Here is an 18,214-nt window from a genome sequence, read left to right on the forward strand (position 1 = left end):
ACATTTTCCTTTGCAGAACAACACAACACTAATGAACACAACCCATATAAGGTAAATGGGTCAGGGTGTTTCAACCCAGTCTGGGTTGTATTGACTAAGCATCAAACAGAAGAAAACAAATTGAAACTGGAAGGCGGCTACCTGGACTAACTGCACATTTATTTTTCTGTTTCAAAAAGGTTTTGATACGGTGTGCACTAATGAACAAGAACCAGGTAGAGTGAAGGGTGTCAAGGTGTTTCACCATAGTCTGGGTACAGACAGTGATCTGTGGAAGTTTAAGGGTGCATCCCAAATGACACCCTATTCCCTATGGGCCCGATCCGACTTAAGAAATGTATGCCTTTTAAACACACTTCACAGTAGTTGGTATTTAGACTTACCTTATGCAGGTGCGTAACGGCCTTTGCAAGCGTGGTTCCCTTATTTATGCACATTTTGGGTTAGGAAATATGAATGAATCATAAGGTTTGGAGAGCCTTTACACACAAAATAGATTGATGAATCAGAAATACAGTGGTTTGATTCATCCTGAAAGTAGTCATATTCAAGTTCAAACCATGAGTTATAGGAAGGTGGGGGGAAAAAAGTGGACAATAAGGGTTGAACAATAGTCCTATAAATATACCCTAATCATTTAACTGTATGAAAACGGTCCAGTGAACCGTGCTCCAGGTTTAACCTGCTACGTGTGGTCTGTGTTCCATAATGATTCAAGTAGGCTACATGTCCCAAATGATTGCACAACGTTAGCCTAAAATGATCGACTACTGATAGCGACCCTCAGGAACAACTACACAGACATGAGAGGAAAGGTAAACGGAATGGAATGATGCAAAATGTAAAAGCTACACATTTAAGAAAACTAACACGAAAGTAATAGTTACACTGAACAAAAATAAACACAATTTCAAAGATTTTACTGAGTTACAGCTGTAAGGAACATGACTGGGAATACAGATATGCATCTGTTGGTCACAGAAACCTTCAAAAAAAGTAGGTGGCCTATGGAATGTTGTACCACTCCTTCAATGGCTGTGCTAAGTTGCTGGATATTAGCGGGAAATGGAACACATTCTCATACACATTGCTGCATGTCTGGTGACTATGCAAGCCATGGAAGAACTGGGACATTTTCAGCTTCCAGGAATTGTGTAGAGATCTTTACGACATGGGGCCGTGCATTATCATGCCGAAACATGAGGTGATGGCGGCGGATAAATGGCACGACAATGGGCCTCAGGATCTTGTCATGGTATCTCTGTGCATTCTAATCGCCATCAATAAAATGCAATTGTTTTCGTTGTCCGTAGCTTATGCCTGCCCATACCATAACCCCACCTCCACCATGGGGCACTCTGTTCACAATGTTGACATCAGCAAACCGCTCATCCACACAACGCCATACATGTGGTCTGCAGTTGTGAGGCCGGTTGGACATACTGCCAAATTCTCTAAAACGACGTTCGGAGGCGGCTTATGGTAGAGAAATTAACATTAAATTATCTGGCAACAGCTCTGGTGGACATCCCTGCAGTCAGCATGCCAATTGTACACTCTCTTGAAACTTTTAACATCTGTGGCATTGTGTTGTGTGACATATCTGCAGATTTTAGAGTGGCCTTTTATTGTCCCCAACACAAGGTGCACATGTGTAATGATCATGTTTAATCTGCTTCTTGATATGCCACCCCTGTCAAGTGGATGGATTATTTTGGCAAAGGAGAATTGCTAACTAACAGGGATGAAAACAAATTTGTGCACAAAATGAGAGAAATAAGCTTTGAGTGAGAATGGAACATTTCTGGAATCTTTTATTTCAGCTCAAAACATGGGACAAACACTTTACATGTTGTGTTTATATTTTTATTCAGTGAATAAATGTCTGTGGGTATTACCGACAGTGACTCCTGACAGTGGCTAATATTTAACATGATACAAATTGTAAAAAAAAAAATGGGAAAAAGCTTGGGTATATAATTAAAACATTTTAAAGTGCATACATCAACTCGGCAGGTTCAGCCCTACAAACCTATAGCTTGGTATTCCAAATTTCATCCACGCAAATTATGAGAGCACACAATAAAATCTTTGAATAACTGCATAGCTATTTACAGCCTAATTCACTGAGGAAAATTGGCCACAGTACATATGTTATTCATGGTTTCCTCGTGCGTAAAAGGTCGTGGCATTAAGTCAAGGTCAGAATACAGCTGTAGACACACCTCAAGCACACCTTTATTTCTTAGGTCTCCACCCAAAACGAATAGCGGGTGAACAGCATGCTATTATCATGCACAAATTCACAGTCAGAATATGCAGAGAGTGCATTAAAAGGGAATTACGTTCCATTTACGCATGCTTAACTCGGGTCAGAATCGGCCCCAATATGCCCTACTGGCCCTGGTCAAAAGCAATGCACTATGTAGGAAATAGGGTGCCATTTGGAATGAAGTCTGAAACACACCGACTGGCCTCGGCAGTAATTAAACACTAACTGATAAAATGAGCCCTCAACAGATTCTAATTATCCTCATTTCAACCTCTAATTCCACCAATCAGCCAGAACTTCCATTTCTGTGGGAGCAAATTGGGAGGTAATCACTTCAGCACAGAGATCTCCTCAGTCTTAATTGTTGAGGGTGATTCAGTCTTTATCAGCATTAAGACTGGGTTTGCGTCCCAAATGGCACCCTATTCCCTAAATAGTGCAATACTTTTGACTAGAGCCCTATGAGCTGGTCCAATGGGCCCTGGTCAAAAGCATGGCACTATGTAGAGAATAGGGTGCATTTTGGGACGCACCCTGGGCCTCTCTTATCGTAGGGGGCTAATTTATCTCCAATGGGAATGCTAAACTGGGTTGAAAATCTTAATGAATCATTTGGGCGAGATGAGTCATCATATTGGCGATTGATAAATCGGGATCGTTTGCATAACTTCGCAATTTCATCATCCTGTAAAATGAGACAGCTAAATTGGTGAACAATAAATGGATGTATCTTTGCATACTGTATATGATCATTTCCAATGTATATTTAATGCACAGCACAATAGAAAAACCTCCGTTTACAAACAAAGGTTAAAAGGTATCATCATTAACGTACAATATGACATGATATGGTCAGCGTTGTGATTCTTTACTATCACACAAGAGAAATGATATCAATGGAGAGAAAGGATAATAATCCCGGTGCATATGAGTAACATGTTAAAGTGTCTCTCTTAGGCTTCATCACTGGAGACTGTGGCTGTGTCCCAAATGGCACCGTATGCCCTATTTAGTGCACTACTTTTGACCAGGCCTCATGAGGCTATGGACACAGCCCATATGGGTTCTGCTCAAAAGTGCAGTATATAGGGAATAGGGTGCCATTCAGGACATGTGATGTGATGAATATAGTTAATCAACACAGAACATTTCATTTGTTCAACAGTGTCTTTATGATTACATAACCCAAATTTGACGTAGCCATTTTAAAATCATAAACATCACACACATTATACTTTACTTAAAAAAATACATTATGGGCAGCAGACTTTTGTTATAGGCAAACAACAGTTAATGGAAGGTTTTTAGCAAAGGCCACAACCAAATCAAAACAAATTCTAAAAACACCCACATCTAAAAGGCAGATGGAAGGGACACGGCAGGAAGGAAAAGATGCTTCGATGTGGACTTCATTTCCTGTTCCTCACCTCCTCTTCCTCCTGTTTCTTAGGATCAACTTCCTGTCCAGTGTCAACTTCTTGTCCAGTCGTCTTTTTGTCTTCTGTTCTCTCGAAACCCTAATTTTACCATCCCTGGCCTCTCACTGTTGTTCCAGAAGGGGAGGGGCCTGTCTTTAAGTTTGTGCAAGCCAGCAACCCTGCAAGAGCTCGGCTGGTAATCAATTAAAAGTCTCTTTCCAATCTGTACATCATGTCTACCTCCAGTCATTCTGGACCCCTGTGAATCTAAAGTCATTATTTACATCCCCACACACGCACAAAGAAACATTTCTAAACATACATCTATACATACAGTACACACACAGTCCTTCACTGCTTCTAAAACATGTCGGCAGCTGAGAGGAGTGGTGTTCCGATGATGGCCTGGTCCATAAACCACCTCTTCCAAATGGCACCCTATTCCCTACATAGTGCACTACTTTTGACCTGGTCAAAAGAAGTGCACTAGATAGGGAATAGAGTGCCATTTGGGATGCAAACCCCTTCCCTACTGCTTTGATGTTTGTGGATCTCAAAGACCTGGATAGGTGTAAGCAGTATGGCTCAAGCCCATTGGACGTCTAGTTGGGAGCCTTATTACTTACATCAGTCTGATTCGTTCAGATCCAGAGACACCAAACGAGGTAGGGGGGATGTTTTCGAGAAGCAACGAGTGCGTCTGATTTAGGGTTGGAGTAGTCAGTAATCGTTCCAAAATTCCCAGGTTTTACAGAAATCCCAGGATGGAAGATCCAGGGAATCAAGAAGAAATCAAATCAAATCAGGTAGAATCCTGGGAATCTTCCAACTGGGATTTCTGGGAAATCCGGAATTTTGGGAAAGTTACCAGAATTCTGCAACCCCAGTCTGAGTCCATCTTTCGATCACACCTACACCGCTCCGATCATGGAGTTCTTCTGGCGTGGGTCTGGCTGCCTGTCGTCCCTGTAGCCGTCGTCGTGGCGCTCGGGGCTGGCGAAGCGTCCGGGGCTGGCGTCACGGTAACCGCCCCTGCCCACGGTCTCGTAGCGGGGGGCACGGGTGCCTGGTGCGGGGGGCACATCCTGACGCTGGGCAGCCCGGTGGGGCGAGGTTTGGTAGTACCTGGGGTCCACCTGCGGTGGCCCAGCGGGCGCGTTGACCCGGGGCAGGCTGGAGGGGCGGGGCTGGGCCTCTCTAGGGGGGTAGTAGTTCTCTCGGCCGGGGTAACCGGGTGCTGTCCTAGACTGGGTGGGGTAGTCATTCGGATCCGTTCTCCTGCGACACACACACCCACACACAGAGGACAGAAACATTAGAGAGTGTAGACAATTTTTTCCCTAAAAATGTGTTTTCAGTCAACTTGTCCATACGCTTGTGTGTAAATGCACATATCGGATTGAGTGTGTGAGTGTGTGACTCAGGTGGGGTAGCGCAGTAAGGAGGCTGCAGGCAGCTGGGTGTCTCCGATTCCCCCCCAGTGACTGTGGGGTGATTAGGTGGCTAAGCTCCTGGGGTAAGGAGACACTCAGGGTGACTCACAGAGGCAGGATGGATCACCTTTCACAGCCCCATTCACATTTTCCCTGCTCACGCTCTGCCCTGCCTGGGCTAAGTTACACACACAGCCAACAACCAGGACCAAAGCCCAAAACTAGGCCTTCTCCCAGGTCAGATAGAGGTGATAGTACAGGGGAAACTGCACTGGTAAATTCCCGTACATTTTCATACATGCAATGGTGATACCAACTTGCTTTACTTACACACACACACACACACACACACACACACACACACACACACACACACACACACACACACACACACACACACACACACACACACACACACACACACACACACACACACACACACTTCCCCAAGGTGGCATTACACACATGACCATAAACCACATCCCACCCACCAGCTCTACATCCGCTGAGGACAATAACATGTCCATCTATTCATCAATCCAGCCATCCCTCAATCTCTGGATGGAGAGACAGATAGAGGGATAGATAAATAGATGTGATGCTGTGAAAGGGTCATTTCAGGGCAGATTTGGCCTCTGTAAGCTGGTGGAAAGATGTTTAGGCTAGTGGGAAGACGGAGGAGGATGTGGAGGTGAAAGCCTGTTTCGGAGGCCTTGACCTGGGGTGAAGGCTCAGGTGCTCTCCCCTCCCTCAAAACCCCCGCTGGCCGGCTGCTAATCACTAGTGATGAAACATCTGGCTTTCATTTCTCTCCATCTCTCGCCCTCTTCCTCTCCCGCCTTATCGCCTCTCTTGGCCCTTAGTGACATCATAGGGGCACCAGGTCTACATAAAGCACATGCTGTTGATGTCTGGCACGCCTAGTCCACTGTCCCGCACACCAGAGATCTCCCACGGGAAGCACATACACGACTTGTTATGACGCACAGTCAACAGGTGCAGAGCCGTCAACACTGAGCACGCCTGTGAGTGGACAGCGAGCTCTACTCTCACTAACTCTAGGAGAGATAGACAGAGGAGGGCACAACGAGGGCTTTTCAAACTCCATGTTTACATGTGTGTGAGTGTAAAGGTGATGGCGGATGTACATGTGTATCTAAATGTATGTCAGTATAATGGATGTGTGTGTGTATGTGGGTATGTATATGTGTGTGCATGTGTGTGTCTGTGAGTGTATGTGAAAGGTGTGTAATATACACTATATATACATAAAAGTATGTGGACACCCCTTCAAATTAGTGAATTCGGCTATTTCAGTGACACCCGTTGCTGACAGGTGTATAACATCGAGCACACAGCCATGCAATCTCCATGGACAAACATTGGCAATAGATTGGCCTTACTGAAGAGCTCATGGTCTCCATGTCCGAGCAGCCTAACAAGCCTAAAATCACCATGCGCAATGCCAAGCGTCAGCTGGAGTGGTGGTAAGTTCGCTGCCATTTGACTCTGGAGCAGTGGAAACGCGTTCTCTGGAGTGATGAATCACACTTCACCATCTGGCAGTCCGATGCCAGGAGAACACTACCTGCCTGACTGCAACTGTAAAGTTTGGTGGAGGAGGAATTAATGGTCTTGGTCTGATTGTCATGGTTCGAGCTAGACCCCTTAGTTCCAGTGAAGGGAAATCTTAACGCTACAGCATACAATGACATTCTAGATGATTCTGTGTTTCCAACTTTGTGGCAACAGTTTTGGGAAAGCCCTTTCCTGTTTCAGCATGACAATTCCCCCATGCAGAAAGGGAGATCCATACAGAAATGGTTTGTCGAGATCAGTGTGGAAGAACTTGACTGGCCTGCACAGAGCCCTGACTTCAACCACATCAAAAACTTTTGGGATGAATTGGAACGCCGACTGCGAGCCAGGCCTAATCACCCAACATCATGCTCTTGTGACTGAATGGAAGCAGCAATGTTCCAACATGTAGTGGAAAGCCTTCCCAGAAGAGTGGAGGCTGTTATAGCAGCACAGGGGAGACAAACTCCATGATTTTGGAATGAGATGTTCGACGAGCAGGTGTCCACATGTAATACAACCTGACAGAGGGAGGTGTGATCCTATCCACATGGGCCAAGTGAACGCTACCAATAACATGTCATGTAATGAATCTGACTCACACCTCTCAACTGTCACCACTCTATAGCTGCATCCCAAATTGCACCCTATTCACTATATAGCACACTACTTTTGACCAGGGACCATAAGGCTCTGGTCAAAAGTAGTGCACCATATAGCGTATAGGGTGCTATTTACATTTTGGGACACATGCTATACCATGCAAACTGCCCTTGAGATGTGGCCTGAAAATGGGGAGATGGTGTGTGTGTGTGTGTGGTGGGTTGTGTGTTCATGTGGTCTGTGTGTCTATGTGGCGTGTTGTGTGTGTGCGTCTATGTGCTGTGTGTGTGTGTGTGTGTGTGTGTGTGTGTGCGTGCGTGCGTGCGTGTGTGTGTGTGTGCGTGCAATGACATTTGGGCATAGTTTCCACCTTACGACAAGGAGGAATTTGGCCCTGGTGAGTGAGGGGGGGACTATTTGCACCTGCCCAAGGAAACGGAAGGATAATTATGCCCTGTGGTTCTTATCTGACCCCCAATAAACTCCATTGGTGGGAGGGAACACAGCTGGTAGCTAGCAGCCATGGAGGCCACGGAGAGGTTGCTTGGAGGGGATCTAACCAATTCTCTGGAGGGTCCATAGCACTTACTGACAATCTGCATAAGTGTGTGTATGCGTGCGAATGTTTCAGTTTGTGCTATGGACTTTCCAAAATAACAGACAGACGGAGGGATAGACATACACACATGGCAAGCTGAGTGCTAGAGACAGAGGCCAGACCAGGCTAGTTTCACATTAAAGGGATATTTGGCAACGTGGCATTTTATCTACTTCCCCAGAACTAGACACCCGTAGATTTCTATTCATTGCTCCAGTCGCAAAACTACCACCTTTAACTTCCTGGACACAGGGACATACACATGGTATCCACGAGTTCATCTGAGTCTGGAGAAGTAGATAAAGGTATTCATTGCCAAAATCTCAAACTATCCCTTTACAGATAAAGGCTGCTTTAGAGAGAGGTTATTGTTAATCAAACCAGGCTAGATAAACATTGGGGAGAGGGCTTTCACACAGACGAGCATGCACACCGCCACGCACAAAATATCTCTGTGTTTGCCATCGCTCCGTCTACTCTATAGTGAGTACAGTGTGAATTACACACAGTATCCCACTGAGACCTTTACACAGGAGTAACACGGACTAAAATGAGACTGAACAGCATCAACAATTCTATCAGATATTCTGGTGGCCAATTACTAAGTGGTAAAAATAAACTTCCCAGATTGAACTGCACCTACTTCAACTGGTTCAGATCTAAAACACATTGTCAGCCTTGACTAGATCTTTCCGTCTGTTTTGTGACCTCATTGGTCAGCAGTCGATGACTCATTCACTCAAAGTGCGTGTTTACACCCTTTGTTTTATTTATAAGGTCATGATTTAGTTTCCCAAAAATGCTTGTGCCTGCCTCGGTGACTGTCGGAGAGGGAGAGACCGAAAGAGGGAAACAGAAAGAGCGCGAGCTCTCCAGGCAGCCAGAGCCCACATAATGCCTTTATGAAAGCCTAATGGCTAAACCGGTTTAATTTCCAAAACACTGATTTCATTACGGGCCCCTCGGTTTCATCGAAAACAAAGTTAGCGGGCCTGCATTTACTCCGGACCGAAACGGCAACATACTGCCATGACGTCAAACAAATAAGGTCAAATCCCTTCTTAACAGGTTCCGCAGAGACTTGAAGAACCGACCAGGACCCATATTCACAACATTTCTCACAGGAGGAGTGCTGATCTAGAATCAGTTCACCCCTGTCCATGTACTTGTTTTCATTGTGATCATAAGGCACTCCTACTCTGAGACGCTTGATACATACAGCGCCGGATCATGTCCCGCGTTTAGGAGCGTGGTGAATGAGGAAGACGGGACGGAAAGTCTACTGTTTAACTCTTCTCTTGGGTCTGAGAACCCTACAAGTACTTAGCATGGCCAATAAAAGGTCAATGAATTGAAATGATCTGAATTGAAACGAGAAGGGATGCGGTTAGTGAGAGACCAATGCCTCATGCGCTGATCAAACATTTGCCCAGCATGCACCTGTTCAAGTGACATACAGTGCTGACGTGGCCATCTGTCGGGGAGCTAAGCCATGCTCACGAGAGAGAAAACGCACACACACAGCTCCAATCCCGGATCATTAGGAGGAGAGAAGAGAAGAGACCGCGGATCAGGGGGTCGGAGACACTGTAGGTGTCGTGGAACAAAACGACTGAGACGAGACCAGGGAAGGTTAAAGTCAGGGGTGGTCAGATTGGACCTCGGGTGTTGAGGAGGACACACAGACAACCCTTCTGGTTTATGGCGTAGCGTTGCACTTTGTGAAGACATTTACATTACTACAGTAGTTCTGGAGTTAAATGTGCCATGCAGACCACACACACACACACACACACACACACCCTAATTCATGAGGGTAATATCAGTCCTCCATCTGAAGCACTGGCCACCGGCTACACATTAAATCACACAATTATGAGCCCAGCGACCACCGTTCATGCACACAACCCCAGATCAGCAGTCTAATCCAATCACCTACGGGTCATGGGCCGTTCTGATTGGCTAACCTGGGGCTGAGCCGTGGAGCCCATGACCCAGTGCTTCAGAACAGTAATGACCTTAATGTGCTCCATATGGGATAGAGTGTGTGTGTGTTTTACCCCTCCCTCTCTCTCCCTCCCCTCTCCCTCCCTGTCCCCCCCATCACCAAAACCCCAGTCTAGGGAAAAGCTGATCCCCACTACAGGAGCAGGGGTTGGGATGGGGAGAATAGAGGGGTACCACCATTCCCCCCTAAGGCACTGGACTTCCAGACATGCAGCCCCCCCCCCCCCCCCCCCCCCCCCCCACACACACACACACAGCCAGTGTCGGCTCCTTCCTCACAAAAGACAGGCCAAATGTATGCTAATGCAACACAGCCGCACAGCAGAGACACACTCATTTGAGAGGAAATGGCTTTCAATGAGCTGGGCCCGGGGGGATCTCGAAGCAAAGTTCAGCTCGGTTTGAAAAACACAGTTATTTCACTTCCCACTCTATTTCTCTCTCCCTCTTTCTGTATTTGTCCCCCTCCAAAATCCAGAAATATATTCCCCCAATCTCTCTCTCTTTGTTTTGTCAAATTCCAGGAATAAATTTAGGTCCCCACGTCTTGGTATTGACGCTTCGGGGAGATGTAGTGTTTCTGGGGTACAGGGCTTGTGTTTCATCCTCGAGTGAACATCCAAAACAAGAGCGCAACCGTACAAGGTTAGGAATGAATCATTCGGAGGCAGTGCGTGCGGCACTTCATTCTCTCTTTCTTCTGGCGCTGAAAACGTGGCGCTCCCCACCAGCGGTTTAATGCCCTGTCACTCTGTGTACTGTCGTCTCACACTGAGACTTGAACAAAGGCTTGTGGGGTTGACACCTCTCACTAAAATCAGAAGAGAGGGGGGCTAAGCGACAGCTCGGACATTTCTCTCGACAGTTCATTTAACCGCCTGCGATTCGACGCCGGTCGAGTGCGAGTCACCGTGAGTTCGTCAGACATGTGTTAGCATAATCTTAGCATTACCTCACAGTCTAGAACAGACAGTTCTCCAGACCCAATCAGTCACACTGCTCCTGTCAGTCTATGCTCTGTTTAGTTATAGTGCATCTCAGTCAGTGTGGCTCCACTCCCTTCTCCTTGGTGCCCCTCATATCAGCCGGAGCAATAACCCGTGAAATGACTGCTCTCTCCGCACCGCTCCACTGTGTGCTCTGGTTGTCTCCCAGGCCCACCACACTGCACCCATCTATGGGGTGTGTTCTCCTGGTTAGCGCTGGGTGGACTTTAACACAGCAGAGTGTGTGGGGGGTAGAGGGGAAAGAGCGTGTGAGTGTTTGAGTATATGTTACAGAAGATACTACAAGTCTACATGTGTGCATGTGTGTAAGTGACATTTGACATGAGGATGTTGAGCCAGACGGATAGAGTAACATGGTAATTGTTATATAATATAATGTAGAGCGTGCATACATTTCCGTATGGGTGGTCCCAGCCGGAATCCAACCCACGACTTTGGCTTTGGGCCGTGCTCTACAAACTGAGCTGCACAGAACCGCATCGGGCTCATGCATAATCTAGGTGGACCTCTGTGGCACAGAGAAAGGACCCATCCACCGTCGATCCTTTCTGTCTCCCAGGAGCTGATCAGGGCTACTCCCGGGATGAGAGGCTCTCCCAAGGCAAACACTCCAGATTTAATTATAAGCTCTAAAGAGGATTACTCGCTCTGCTGCCGTGTGTGTGTGTGTGTGTGCGTGCGTGCGCGTGCTGATGGTGGCCTAAAACAGATAAGAATACAGACAGACAGATTTGCATGCACAGACACACACGCCAGGGTTGGACTCAATTCAAAATTGAAGGCAGTCAATTCAGGAAGTGATTTGAAATAAAATTCTGAATAAAAATTCAAATAGCTTTTCTTTTTCAATTTATTGTAAAGTCATTGAAAATAAGAAATGCATTTTTTTTTCTATTATTGAATCGTAATTCAAATGTGCTTCTTGAAACGAACTGCCTTCATTTCAAATTGAGCCCAACCTTGACAGGCACACACAGCCTACCTGGAGTGGGCTGCGTACTGTCGCTCCACGTCCTCATAGCGGGGTGCCGGGCCGGGATCAGGTCCTCTCACGGCCATCTGTAGAGGAGACAGGCGCATAATGGTTAATGTTATTATTACACACCTGTCTGTCGGTCTCTGTCTACCCCCCCCCCCCCCAACGTCACTGGCTAAGCCTGCGGATGGCTTACTGTTAGGGTTCATATAAGGGTTAGCGTTAGTTATACAGGTAAGAGTTAATATTGGTTAGTTGTAGCTGTAGCCTACAGTCAATTGAGACAGGACAAATAATGTTATTACAAATACCTGTCTGTCTACCCCCACCATCACTTGACCTACATATTTTGCTGGGTGACAAGGAATTTTAATTTAGACAAATTAAGGATTCTAGCTTTAATAGCTCAAATATTGTTTTACGTGTGCCTCCATTTTTCAATTTAGGTGCCCCCATGGTCCTTGTAAAAAAAAGGGCGGTGTAGGGTTTGTAGTAATGGTTAGTGGAGGGGGGGGGGACGACGACAAAAACATGTAATCCCCTGAAGAGAGCTCTTTACCTCCACATCCCACAACACATTCAATGTATATTTATTCCGTGTCACTATATTTAATATTTCTTTTGATCCTTTACCTCTGCATTGTTGAAAAAGGACCCGCAAGTAAGCATTTCACTGTTAGTTTACACCTTGTTGTTGTTGTTTACGAAGCATGTGAGACAGACCTTTAAACAGGTCAACATTCACAAGGTCGCAGGGCCAGACGGATTACCAGGACGTGTACTCCGAGCAAGCGCTGACCAACTGGCAAGTGTCTTCACTGACATGTTCAACCTCTCCCTGTCTGAGTCTGTAATACCAACATGTTTCAAGCAGACCACCATAGTCCCTGTGCCCAAGAACACTAAGGTAACCTGCCTAAATGACTACCAACCCGTAGCACTCACGTCTGTAGCCAAGAAATGCTTTGAAAGGCTGGTCATGGCTCACATCAACACCATTATCCCAGAGACCCTAGACCCACTCCAATTTGCATACCGCCCCAACAGATCCACAGATGATGCAATCTCTATTGCACTCCACACTGCCCTTTCCCACCAGTTCAAAAGAAACACCTATGTGAGAATGCTATTCATTGACTACAGCTCAGCGTTCAACACCATAGTGCCCTCAAATCTCATCACTAAGCTAAGGAACCTGGGACTAAACACCTCCCTCTGCAACTGGATCCTGGACATCCTGACAGGCAGCCCCCAGGTGGTAAGGGTAGGTAACAACACATTCGTCACGCTGATCCTCAACACAGGGGCCCCTCAGGGGTGCGTGCTCAGTCCCCTCCTGTACTCCCTGTTCACTCATGGCTGCACGGCCAGGCATGACTCCAACACCATCATTACGTTTGCAGATGATACAACAGTGAACAGTGATCACCGACAAGACAGCTTATAGGGAGGAGGTCAGAGACCTGGCCTTGTGGTACCAAGACAACAAGGAGGACCTGGTTGAGAGCATGGCAAGTGTGTGCAAAGCTGTCATCAAGTTAAAGGGTGGCTATATAAAATGTATTTAGATTTGTTTAACACTTTTTTGGTTACTACATGATTCCATATGTGTTATTTCATAATTCTGATGTCTTCACTATTATTGTACAATGTATAAAAGAGTAAAAATAAAGAAAAACCCTGGAATGAGTAGGTGTGTCCAAACGCTTGACTGGTACGGTATATTATCAATTTATAAAACGGGCTGGGCTGAGGGGTGCGTGCGTCCACACTTCAACAGAGACACCGTTTTTGGACACTGGGTTGAACATTGCACTCCAAAACACCTTGATAATTGGGTGATTTCATGTTGTCTTGCACACGTTGAAGGCTTCCAGAACCAGAGACAGCAAGGCAACATTATTGAACCTCCCCAATGTTTGATTGTCGGGAGGCTGTTCTTTAATTTGAATGAATCATTTTTAGTTTTTGGTAGCTCTGGGGTGCCAATAATTGTAATTGAAATCGTATACAAAAATGTACAAAAATGTAATTGGTTCCCCAATGTTGAAAATCCAATAAGGTGTGGAGACCAATCCTTTTTTTCCCAACTTACTTAAGAAAAAATGGGGAATTATTTACCAAAAGTGCAAGGGTGCCAATATACTGTATTTGGCTGCAACTGTAACTAGCTACGACAAGGCTTTCCTAACCATACCGCCATACCCGTAGCCTACTCTCCTCTGGAAATGTACGTAGAAACCCTCCATGTCTCGAGCTAGACGTAAACCATGAGCATAAAGCACATTATGCCGAGGAGTAGGCCATTTGGGTATTGAGTATTGAGCCGCTCCATCTTTGTGTGAAGGTTAAAGGCATTATGCAAAGAGGTGCGGGGTAATGGCTGTAGTCGCTGTGTGCCATTTGTCTCGTCGGCCACGTTCCAAACGGCACCCTATTCCTTACACAGTGCACTACTTTTGAACAGTGCTCTATGAGCTGGTCTTATGGGCCCAGGTCAAAAGTAATGCACTATAGGGAATAAGGTTCTATTTGGGACGAAGCCAGGGAGAGCGGTAAGCCGGGGGCCAGAGCTCAGGTTAGAGCCGCTCGGTTGCATGTTAAGTCTGGTCATATGTGTCTCTGGGGAAGAGGGAGAGATGGAGGAGAGAGGAAGAGAAAGGATGAGAGAGGGGGGATAAGAGGGAGAGAAGGAAAGAAAGAGACAAGAGGGAAAGAGAGAGAGAGAAAGCGGGGGTAGAGAGGGGCAGAGAAAGGGGAGGGAGTGGGAAGGGAGAGATAAAGAGAGAGAGACAGAGAAGGAAAGATAGAGGGAGAGAAAGAAAGACAACGAGAGAGAGAGGGGAGAAAAGAGAGAGAGGACAGAGAGAATGTCTGCATAGAGAGCCGAAATTCACTCCAAACATTTTAGTAACAGAGTTGGAGGGGTGAATTTGATCATTGGCCAGTGGACTACTAGTGGACTATCAAACAAGAATATAACATGATCATTTTGTTCATGTTGTAGCTATTGAGCGGGTTACTGTCAGTCTCTATGAATAGTGAACAGTTGATAAGTGTGTGTGTGTGTGTGCCCAAAGGCCTGGACTCCTCTGGGGTGGTGGTGGTTAACACTTCCTGGAGTCTGTCTGACCCCTCAATCTCCATCCTACACACACACACACACCCACCCACACCCACACATGCACAAACCGGGGCATAACTGCTCACCATGGCAACGGTGTAGAGTATAAATCTAGATTCCGTGAATTTTAATTAACCACATACGAGCAGACAAATTATATTCATGGCAGTCTCTCCAACAACTATTGGAGACAAAACAGAGAAGATCATATAACATTTTGTTTCCTATTAAAACTCAGACATTTTGGTTATGAGCCTGGTGATATCGTGTGAGTGTGTGTGTGTGTTGCTGTGGATCGCAGAGGCAGTGTTAATGTGTTCTACAGGCAGGGTAGCTTACAGAGGACCAGACTTTCTCTGGACACACTAAGCAGCTGAGGCCAGGCCACAAGCAGCCCACGGGGCATTGTGAGAGGCTGGGGTTTCCCTCCTGCACTGAGAGAGTTAAGAGTGCAATGTGGCAGCCCGCTCTTCCCACCATGGACGACCCTTTTGTCGTATGATATTAAAACGCTTCACATTTGACCCGGACTACAGACTGCCGGACTACTTTTCTTCACAGTAAAAGACAAACGTCATAGCCAATGGAGAACCACACAGTAAGAACAGGGGCTTTTGAGTAAAGGACAAGTTGATTCTTCAAGCTCGAGAAATCACCCTTTCTTGCTCCTTTTCTCCAGAAAACTAAGCGTCTGGAGTGCCACTAAGTGTGCCGCAAAAACACACCAATCAAGTAGTTAAAGCCAGCTGTCGCATTCATCAAAAATACGGTGCATATACAGGAAATGAATTTCCTGGAGCACTTTACTCTCCTCGCAATTTATAGTCACGTGTGTACAATAAGCCTCAAACGAGGGCCTGAATGTCTTGACATAAAATACGAGCAATGCTTTCATGGTAAAACGGAGGTACGAGAGGGGGGGAAAAAATCTTCTGAGCCTCTCTTTCTCGCTCCCTCTCTTTTTGAAAAGAGTAATTGCTTTTGTTGTCTGCCATCCATCCATCTCTGATGCTAATTAGTCGCATCTCTCAGTGAGGAATCACAGCCTGGCGCCTGGCACATGCCACCCCCCTCCGCCGAATCCCCTGAACCCCCTCCCGCTGGCACCGGACGCGCCCGCCTGCAGTCGGCTGGCATGAAGCAGCAGCAGCGAGATCCATCCAATATCTGCCATTCCTCATAATTTTCCGTAATGAGATTCCATTGATTTCCGCTCGGGAAACAAACTGGCACTGAGGGAATAGTTTTAGCCGTGGCAGGAGGGTGGGGGCTTTCAGGGGGACTGAAGTCTCAAACTGTGTCTCGCTACTAACTCAAACTGTGCTCATGGTGCTCTTGGTGTTTTGTAAAACGAACAAACTGCACTCAGTCAGTCTCTAATTAACTCTCACTCTGCGGATCTCTCCCCCATGTTTGGCCAATCCGACCCTACAGTACGTGTGGTATTGGTCTGTTTGATGCTTCCCTGCTACAGTCATGCAGGCCCGTGCCACCCAATGCCCCCTAAACACTCCCAGAGCTTGTTAGCAGTTAGCAGCAGATGGTAAGACTGGCTCATTTGGGGCCCAGCCATGCCTCCCCTTACAGCCATGTAAGGTTACTTCCAAACAGAGTGGAACGGAGCGCTAGCGTGACCAGTGCAAGTACATGGCACAATCGGCTTGTAATTATATTGACTTGTTTTGGGAAATTGGGGTGGGATGGTGGGTGCAGGGGTAGGGTGAGGTTCGTATGAACTTGATTGTAGCCCTTGGGGGGTGCGCTGTCCTATTGGCCTCTGATTGACTTTTCGACGACAGGGGTGGCTGAAGAAGCCCTTCCCTGGAGAGCTATGTGGATGCAGGGTTCTAGTTCAATCCTGTCGTAACACAGCTGGTTTGGATACCGGTCCTCAAGGTCCTGGTGAGCAACTGATTAGTAGAATCAGCTGTGCTCGATTAGGTTGGAGCAAAAGCCTGCAGGAGGTAGATCTCCAGGAGGAAGTATTGGCAACCGTGGGTTTGAGTGGTGTTCTCCTCGTGTTCAGGGTTACAACTTTGATTCCAAAGGTAGGGGTGAGAGGAAAATCCATAAAGGGACTGACCAATGATTTTGGTGGAGGTGGTGAGGAAAGGGGTATTTCCGCTTCTCTGGCTCCAGGTGAGCTGCAGTATCGTCTATTTAAAATGGTACGGTGCGTTTGCTCACGTCGCGTGTGTTTGTGAGAGAAAAATGTCCCCCATAGTCTAGACTCACATAGAGTGGTTCCAGTTCTATGAGCATTATAGTATTCTGTCAAGTCATGGCAGAATGCACCCCCAGGGAGCCTGCCAACATTAAAGATGGGAAATTATGATGACCTCAACACACACACACACACACACACACACACACACACACACACACACACACACACACACACACACACACACACACACACACACACACACACACACACACACACACACACACACACACACACACACACACACACACACCTCCCATGAAAAATAAAACTGAGGGAAAGGTGATGAGGTGATGTGTCCCAACCCAAGGGAATGAGAGAGTGCGGGGAATCGGGGATGGTGTTTGATTGCAGTTTAAACTGCAAACAGATCACACACACACTCTCCTGTAGGTCAAAGACAAGCCTCAGGGATAAAGAGGCCCAAATCAGTCCCAGTAGCCTTCGTCGGAGATAACCTAGTCGGGACGGCGCTTACGGAATTCAGAATGAACCGACATAAAACAAAGAGAAGAAGAGAAGTGAAGCGCTTTGTGTCTGGGGATGAGGAGGAGGCGCGGGGGAACGAGGACGGAGAGGAGAGGGGGGTTCCGTGTTCGGAATGACTTATTGTGACTTTGAAAAGTGTGGAGGAAAACTCTTGAGAGAACTGATGCGACACATAAAAAATATGTGTGTGTGTATTGCACATTACATGTAGGGTGTCTGCAAACACATTCATCAAAGAAACCTCAGAGCGGACAGGAGAAAAAAGGAAATATCAAAAGCCATTCCAAAGCCAACGTGAGGTAAGCTAGCTAAACCACCGACAAAACTTAGAAACAAAACAGAATAAAGAAGCCACTGATGACACAGATCGAGGGTTGAAGATGACATTGTCTCTAGATGCTGATCTAAGTTCAATTTGTCATTATACCCTCTTATGGTTATGGCTTGGGATGTGAGGGAAGAACGCTGATCCGAGATCTGTGCAT

General features: G+C 46.5%; 1 protein-coding gene across 2 annotated transcripts in view; it reads right to left on the reverse strand.

The window, feature by feature from the left end:
• Positions 1-1,798: 1,798 nt before the first annotated feature.
• LOC129840235 (partitioning defective 3 homolog B-like) overlaps positions 1,799-18,214 on the reverse strand; it is a 182,941-nt gene continuing 166,525 nt past the window's right edge. For both annotated transcript variants that reach the window (XM_055907954.1, XM_055907955.1), the window contains 2 exons: positions 11,899-11,975; positions 1,799-4,968 (listed from right to left, as the gene is read on the reverse strand). In XM_055907954.1, the coding sequence (XP_055763929.1) occupies positions 4,602-4,968; positions 11,899-11,975 (444 nt within the window). In that variant the 3' untranslated portion in view covers positions 1,799-4,601. The remainder of the gene's footprint in view (positions 4,969-11,898; positions 11,976-18,214) is intronic.

This window comes from Salvelinus fontinalis, chromosome 41, assembly GCF_029448725.1.
Source record: "Salvelinus fontinalis isolate EN_2023a chromosome 41, ASM2944872v1, whole genome shotgun sequence".
Classification (NCBI taxonomy): domain Eukaryota; kingdom Metazoa; phylum Chordata; class Actinopteri; order Salmoniformes; family Salmonidae; genus Salvelinus; species Salvelinus fontinalis.